The sequence below is a fragment of the Sciurus vulgaris genome (assembly GCF_902686455.1).
Source record: "Sciurus vulgaris genome assembly, chromosome: 11".
In the NCBI taxonomy this organism is placed as follows: domain Eukaryota; kingdom Metazoa; phylum Chordata; class Mammalia; order Rodentia; family Sciuridae; genus Sciurus; species Sciurus vulgaris.
In genome coordinates, this window is record NC_136472.1 from 9089922 (window position 1) to 9098295 (window position 8374).

At 60.0% G+C, this 8374-nt stretch overlaps 1 protein-coding gene across 1 annotated transcript in view; it reads left to right on the plus strand.

Moving 5' to 3' along the window:
- Positions 1-4554, plus strand: part of NRXN2 (neurexin 2) — a 101285-nt gene extending 96731 nt beyond the window's left edge. The window contains 1 exon segment of the mRNA XM_079104058.1: positions 3538-4554. Within this exon segment, the coding sequence (XP_078960184.1) occupies positions 3538-4424 (887 nt within the window). The 3' untranslated portion in view covers positions 4425-4554.
- The last annotated feature ends 3820 nt before the right edge of the window (positions 4555-8374 follow it).

Consider the following 8374-nt stretch of genomic DNA (forward strand, 5'->3'; position numbering starts at 1 on the left):
CCAGGAGAGCTGTGGGCCTAGGGAGGGGACCTGGGAAGCCCGAGTGTCCTGAGGACCAGCGAGTTGGGGCAGATGGTTGTGGGGGGCTCAGGGCAGCAGAACTTGTCTGTGGTTCAAAGCTTGAAGCTCCACCTGCCTTCGCCTTGCTGGGGGTGGCAGGATGGTAGAGAACCAAGGTCTGTATTGTGATCAGCACTCTAGGATGGGACATGTCACAGAGTGGTTCTCCACTGGGTCTGAGCCTGTGCCTTGGACCTGGTGCTTTGCCGGGTCTCCAGCTCTGGCCAACTAACTGACGGTCATAAGTCAGCTTAGGGCAAACTTTGACCCTGGAGTTCCCAGGACTCACAGGTGGCCAGTCTGAGATGGAAGATGAGGCTGGCAGTCCAGCATGGTGGTGCACACCAGTAATCCCAGCAGCTCTAGGAGGCTGAGGCAGGAGGAGCACGTTTGAGGCCGCGTCAGCAATTTAGTAAGACATTCAGCAACTTAGTGAGACCCTGTCTTAAAATAAAAAGAGCTGGGATGCGGCTCAGTGGTAGAGCACCTGTGGGTTCAATCTCCAGCACCATTAGAAAAAAACGGTGAGGCTGGCAGAGGGTGGGACTGGGCCATGCAGTGGGGTGCCTACCAGGCTGAGCTCTCAGTGGGACCTGCTGCCCAAGGTGGTGGAGGCAGGAGGGTGTGCAGAGCTCTGCTGTTCACCTACTTCCCCAGGTACCTATCCTGATCTGGCTCAGGAAATACTTGAAGAATATTCTTTCCCTTTCCCTAGAAAACCATAATGACCCCGGCTCTATGACAACCTCGATGCTGGGTGCTTGGGGAGACTGACAGATGAGGCGTGGGCTTTTGGGCCTTGACTGGCAGCGAGTCCAAACCTATGCTCCAGGATAGAACAGGAATGCGGCACCAGAGGCAGGCGCATCCTCCGGAGTGCCTGACCCAGGTGTTTGGCCGAACTCAGATGAGTGAGCTATCGGTAGGGAAAGGTGCTTTGAATATAAGGCAAAGGTCAGGGAGACAGGCGGATTGGGCTGCAGGGAGGACCCCAGACAAGCTCAAGGTCTGTGCAGAAAAAGGGAGTCTGGCACGTTTGGGCCCAGGACGTCACCACATGAGGGGCTCTCCGCTCTCCTGCAACCAGGGTGCAGGGACCAGGAACCAGGCTGTAGGCCATCCTTCAGTGAGTGAGGCTCAGATGGGTAGGGAAGGACACATTCTGTTGCTCTATAGTCTGGAGGACCCTCAGAGCCAGGCCTTGGCCTCACTCTGAGCCCTGGAGCCCCAAACCCTACTTTTGTAGATGAGGAAACTGTGGCCCAGGGGGTGAAGAAACGTGCCCAGTCACATAGGAACTCGGTGACCCAGCCAGTGTGTAGCCTCCCAGGTTAGCATCTAAGTCTGGGCATTGCCTGGAGGCGTGGGAGGATGCGTTGGGCTTCCCTGGTGTCCAGAACCACAGAAAGGACTGGGCACATCCCAGGCCTCCACATCTGCATCCATTAGTATCTGGAATTGGACAATCCCATCATGCTTCTCTGTTTTTGGCTCAGCTTTTTACTGAGGTTGAGCCCATGGAGGGTCAGGAGCCCTGGGGCTTCGAAGTTTGGGGTTCAGGGGAGCCCCTGACCAGGGATGATTGGAGTCTTCCTGGTGGGAAGAGCAGCCCGGGGAGCTGGGCAAGTTTTCCAGTTCAGTGGCCGGGTCTCCTCTAGGACTGGCTGATGTGGCCAAGATGGCTCTGTGAGATTGCTGGAGCTGGTGAGGGAGGGGTCAGCAGAGGTGTGTGCGCTGCAGAACTTTCCCAGGGCTGGGGTGGGTGGAGCCAGGGTTGCAGTGGTGCAGGACCCAGCAGTGCTTACCGGGGAGGCTTCCAGTTCAGGGAGATCTTGCTCAGGTGTGAGTGGGGCTTAGGGTGTGCTAGAGGGAGAGCCAGAGGTGAAAGCTGCAGCCCCAGAGGAGCCCCACCCCCACGCCCAGGCACTGAGAGCCCTGCTCCAGGTCTCTTCTAACCCAGGCCAGTGGGTTGCTGTGCTTTGATTTGAGGGGAGGCCCAGGAGGCTGATGGGAGTTGTAGTTGTTGACCCAGGAGTCCATGGGACTGCCCCTCCGAGGGCTAATGGAGTTGTAGTTCTCACTTTGGGGGGCTGATGGGAATTGCAGTTTCTGCCCTGGGGGCTCCAGTTATGAGACCTAGAGAGGAGGAGACCCCACCACCACTGTGCCCTGCCCACTAGTTCCCCCTGGGCCCTGTTTTAGCAAGTGCACCCTTCCCAGATGGCTGTGTATGTATTTTCTTTTCTTTTTTTGCTTTCTTCTTCTTTCCGTTGTTTTATTATTGTTTTAACAATAATAAGAGGGCCAGAGGCAGTCAAGCCCTGGCCAGGTCCTGGCGGCTCATGGGGGTTCTGGGGTGGAGGGAGGGGGGAAGTTAGTGGGGGTCAGAGATGGAGGGTGGAGAGAGAAAGGTGGGGATTTAGGTTTAGCTCAGGACTCAGGTGACCCTGTTCCCCACTCCCTGCCTGCTCTTCCCCGGCTTCCTGCCTCTTCTGGCTTGCCCCGCCCCTCCCAGAGTGACCTGCTTCTGACTCCTCCGTGCCCACTCTTCCTCTCGGGCCTCATCCTCCCCCTTCAGAGTCTCCTTTCCCACCGCCCACCCACAGTTAGCCCTCCAAGCCCCTTCCCTGGCCACCCCTCCCACGCAGCAGTTCCTACATCGCCTGCTAGTCCTTCCTCCCCGGCCCCTCTTCCCACTGACCCCTCCTCCCGACCCGCCACACCCGGTGCTGGTGACAGTCGCCCAGCCCAGGCCTGCACTGCGCAGAGTTCAGCTTTGTGTGTAATCGCGGGGGAGAGGGCACAGGTGAGGGAGGAGACAGCGTTGAGGAGGAAGCGAGACGTCCAGGGAGAGCAGAGTGAGGGAGGGAGGCCAAACAGACAGGAAACGTTGTACGGAAAAGTTGTTTTTTCTTATTTTTTTTCCGGGAGAACCCGCTTACACAGCTCTGTTTGTAATTTTTTTCTTCATGCTAAAATCACACGGCCTATTTGTTGATGTAAGTTGCCTGAATTCCGTGGTATGCTATCTTCTTTTTTAAAAACAAAAAAAAAAAAAAAAAAAAAAAAAAGAAAAATCTAGAAAAAAAAACCCTAAAAGATATTGTTGTTAGGTTTGTTTAAATGCTGCTGTTGTATCTGTTTTAAAGCCTTAAACCAGTAGAGTTGTTTTTGTTTTTTTCCGTTTCTTTTCGATTTCCTTTCTTTTCTGTTCCTTTTGGTTTCTTAAGACAAACAAAAGAGCAAAACCCAGAGTCGCAGAGCCCGTGCGTGGGGTGCCCAGGGCATCCGAGCCGCTGCCCGCTTAAAGCGCAGTGCTCCGGCCGGCTGGCGGGCGGGCCCGGCCCGCTCTAGTCTCCGCCAAAGCCAATTGGAACCGATTGGGTGTGTGAGGCTGTTGTTTCTCTCTCTGTGCCGGCCGCCCGCGCCCCGGCCCGCGCTGACGCCCCCTCTTCTCTCTTCTCTTTCTTCTTCTAGGAGGAGAGTTAATATTGCCCATTATCACGGAGGACTCCTTAGACCCCCCTCCCGTGGCCACCCGGTCCCCCTTCGTGCCCCCGCCCCCCACCTTCTACCCCTTCCTCACGGGCGTGGGCGCCACCCAAGACACCCTGCCCCCGCCCGCCGCGCGCCGCCCGCCCCCCGGGGGCCCGTGCCAGGCGGAGCGGGACGACAGCGACTGCGAGGAGCCCATCGAGGCCTCGGGCTTCGCCTCCGGGGAGGTCTTTGACTCCAGCCTCCCGCCCACGGACGACGAGGACTTTTACACCACCTTCCCCCTGGTCACGGACCGCACCACCCTCCTGTCACCCCGCAAACCCGCTCCCCGGCCCAACCTCAGGACAGATGGGGCCACGGGCGCCCCTGGGGTGCTGTTCGCGCCCTCCGTCCCGGCCCCTAACCTGCCGGCGGGCAAAATGAACCACCGAGACCCGCTGCAGCCCTTGCTGGAGAACCCGCCCCTGGGGCCCGGGGCCCCCACGTCCTTCGAGCCGCGGAGGCCCCCGCCCCTGCGCCCCGGCGGGACCTCAGCCCCCGGCTTCCCCCATCTGCCCACAGCCAACCCCACGGGGCCCGGGGAGCGGGGCCCGCCGGGCGCGGTGGAGGTGATCCGGGAGTCCAGCAGCACCACGGGCATGGTGGTGGGCATCGTGGCGGCGGCGGCGCTCTGCATCCTCATCCTCCTCTACGCCATGTACAAGTACCGCAACCGCGACGAGGGCTCCTACCAGGTGGACCAGAGCCGGAACTACATCAGTAACTCGGCCCAGAGCAACGGGGCGGTGGTGAAGGAGAAGGCCCCGGCCGCCCCCAAGACGCCCAGCAAGGCCAAGAAGAACAAGGACAAGGAGTATTACGTCTGAGCGCCCGGCTCCGGCCCACTGCCAGCCGCCCCTCCCGGGAGGCCCTCCTGCCGGGCCTGGGGACCCTCTCCCTGGCCGCCTCAGGCTGCCCTCACACAGAGGAAACGCAAAAAAGAAAAGGATAACCCCGTGCTCGTCCCCTTCCTCCTCCGTCCACGGCGCCAGGCACTGTCAGCCCCGGGGCTGTCTGTCCCTCTGGGCTCGGCGCCGCCAGGCAGGGCACGTGCTCACAGCCCTGGGTTGATTTATTTTTTTAAGGGGGGTAGTTTTATTTTGGTGGGGTTGGGCGGGAAGGAAGGCTGGGGTTTTGTAAAGTGTCCACTACACGTTGTTCATTTCCCTCGATTTTTTTCCTCCCTCTGTCCCTCCTGCCTTCCTCCCCTTCCCAAGCCCTCCAGTCCCCATCCCAGGCTTGCTGTGTCTCTCGGTCCCCACCCTCCCTTCCCCCTTCCCCTTTTTTGTGTGTGTGTATCTGGTTTCTCCCTTTCCTCCCTTTGGGTTTCCAGAGTCGGTGGGAGAAGGGCGGGAGGATGGCCCCCCAGCGGCCCGCAGGGTGGCTGGGGAGGGGCGGGGCAGTGGGGTGGTCCCCGAGTGCCCCAGCTCTCCTCGGCGGGAGAGGCGCCCGCCTGGGGCCGTCCAGGGGAGGGGCTGAGGCCTGGCTGCAGGCCTCAGGCGTGTGCCGCCGGCAACGGGCAACGTGCATTGACATTGACGGGGAAGCTGCGAGGAGCAGGGGTGGGGGCGGGCGGGGGGAGGGGAAGGCAAACGCAGATATATATCGAAGACAAACACTCCATACCAAGAGCAGCAGCCTGTGGCACCCGCTGGGCGCGGGCGCAGGGAAGGGAGGGAGCGGAGGTGGCATCTGTGGACTGCTGGGGTCACCTCTGGGCCCACGGGCTCCCTGCTCCCCAGTTTTTTTCTCTTTGTTAACAAATGTGTCTGAGTCTTGGAAAACACCCCAACCCCGGAAATGTGTGGGAAAAAGAAAACAAAAACTTTCCAAATTCCAACAGTCCTGTGCAGTTTGTTCGTGGTGGTGCTGTTAGGACTCTGGACCTGGCTTTGGGCTGGGGCTGGGCCCAAGTGGGACCCGTGAGAGCTGGTAAGTTTCCCGCACTTTCAAGCTGAGCACAACTTTGGGGTCCTGGCGCGGCTTGTCTGTGTCTGGTGGGGCTTCCGGCAGGACATAGCCCGGGGGCAGGTGAGCGAGGGCTGGTCTGTGCCCCCAGATCTTCCTTCTCAGTCTTCCCAGCAGGGATAGGCAACATGTTGCCCCAGAGACAAATCCCCAGAGGCTTAGTGTTCCCCGGGCCCTGGGGCTGGGCCCTGGGGCTGACCTGGTGTGGGGCGGACTACTGACCCTTCCCGACCTTGGAGGCGATGCACGGCTCCTGGGTTATGGGAGCTTTGGTGCCTGGCCCAAGGTCTCGAGGTGAGTCAGTAACTGAACCCAACAGCCTCCACCGGCCTCCTGTGGTCTCTGCTGCTTCTCCTGGGCCCCCTGGAGTTTGAGCCTAGGGACTCCCGCCCCAGTCCACCCTGCCTGACTGGGTGGCTCCTGGGACTGGAGGTGGAAGCAGAGCCTCCTTTCGCTGCAGGCAGCAGGGAGCGCATTCTCAAGGAGACCCCAGCAAGGCCACGATTGGGGGTGGGTCTGTGTTGAGCCTCTCAGAGGCAAGAAACAGACTCCGGAGACCCGGATTCTATGTAGGATCCACGCGAGTGGCGTCCTGGGGAGGAGAGCAAGTGGGCCTGGACCCAGGAGTGGCAGTGGCAGTGGTCTCAGCCATGCTGCTGCCACTCAGGCCTCCTCTCTCCGTCGGCGCCTGCGCCTTCTGCTCGGTGGATCTCGCCCCCCCTCCTGGCTCTGCTGCCTGGGCCCTTGGTGCTGTGTCGCCCATCACTGCCCATCTGCAGCAGGCGGCCCTGGCTGTGGGCCAACTCAGACTGCAGGCATTTCCAGTCCAGAAGCCTGGCCCATTTTAGTCCTAGGCACCTGGGTACCCGCAGGAACCCACTGGGCAGAGGACTGTCCCTGAGGGGGTGGCAGATGCTGCCCAAGTGGCTCCAGCAGCCCAGCTTGCCCGCCCTCTTCTCCCCTCCATCCTGGAAGGGCTTGTCTTGGGACCTTCCCCAGCATGGTGCCCCCTCAGGCCTTTTGAGAGTCCTCATCCAAAGCCCCATCAAGGGAGGGATCCCCGGCCCACCCCCAGTGTGGATTTCCAAGGACCTGCCTCGTGTTGCCCTCCCGAACCAGCCACCTTGGGGTAAGGCTGCAGCCTCATCCCCATCCCTGCCACAGTCTTGTAGCCTGAGGTCACAGGCTGAGGTTAGCCCTGACCACCTATGGGAGTCTGGGGAGGCCCTGATGTGGGCAGTCCTGCCTGGACGCACTGTCCCTCTGCTGGTGATGGCTCACCCGGGGCCCTCTGCTGCTGTTCCTGCTCAGGGGCAAGGCTGTCTCAGTTTCCCCTGTCCTCGTCATTGCTAGTCAAAAAACCAATCAGGCAAACGGGAGCTCCTTGGTGACAGGAATGGAAGGAATATCCCTATGCTAGAAATTTTTAAAATGGCCCTGATGAGGTAGGGGAAGGAAAGGATGGTCCTAATCCTGCTGGTTGCCATTAGACTGGGGACTCTTTCCCTTTGGCATAAGAGGTCTAAGAGCTCCTGGCACTAAAGGGTTTTGTTGTAAGAGGACAGATTCCTGGACTTGACCCTCCTCTCATAAGACAATTACTTAAGTCTCAGTGTCCTTGTCCTGAGCATCAGATGGTGAGTCTCAGTGTCCTTGTCCTGAGCATCAGATGGTGACTATGGCACCTCAGTCTTAACTGGGCTCCTTGGGGCCTGGCTTCCCTGGCAGCCACCCAGGAGAGGCCCAAACAGCATCTGGAAGTGACAAAATGCCATGCAGCTGGGCTCCTTGGCGGGATCCTTGCAGGGATGTGTCAGATTTCCACCTTGTGGGTACAAGGACAGGGGCTTGTGGAAGAGACTCCTGGGAAGGTCTGGCTGACGCCCTTTTGACCTTGAAGACCTACCGAGCCACCCATGCCCCCAGGGAGGACCCCAGTGCTGGGGGTTCTCCTGGGAGGGAGCCCTTTCCTAGAGGCGGATGTGGAGCCTGAGCGCCCAGCCCTGCCTCTCCGGTGTCTCCCCGGATGAGCTGCAGGTCCGGCTGCGGCCAGGACAATGGACAAAGGGGGTCCCTTCCCTCTGCCCCTGCTGCCCTGAGACAAGACTGTTGGGGTGGTCAGGGGGCCCCATTCCCACACCCAGGTCCCTTGCCCTGCTTTGTGGGTTGCCCAAGTGGAGCCTGCCACTGGTGGGCAGTCCCTAGGGACTGCAGGCTGCCTCCTGGGCAGCGTACCCACTTGGCCACAGTGATGTTGTTGGCTCCCCAGGGTAGCAGGACCCTGGGTCTCCAGGGTTCGATCCTGTTAAGTGGTAAAAGAGGACCCTGGGTCCTGGCAGGTTGTGACCACCTGGAAAGACCAGGGGTGTGGCCACTCTGAATGGGATGGAGGGACAACCCTGACCTGAGGGGTGAGCAGGAGGGACACGCTGGGGAGAGGGGGAGCCATCTCCTCACTGGGTTCTGCCTCCCAGAAGTTTCTGGAAACATTGGGGCCCCAAGAATGCCAAGCAAGCCTAGGAAAGGCATTGGCTCTCAGCTGGCAGACGAAAGACAATGCCAGGGCAGCCAGGCAAGCAGTGTTGAGGCATCTGTGCAGGCATGACCCCTACTTTGTCCAGGGATGTTCACTGAGGGGCAACCATGGGTGATGGCCAAAGGGCATGACCCCCTGATGCCCAGGGTCACACTGTCAAGACCAGGCTGGGCGGAATTCCATCTCCTGGGGGCCAGAAGCTGCTTCGTTTTCCCACGAACCTTTCTGTGCATGCACAGAGGTGTGTGCATGCGTGTGCACACAGGCGTTGGG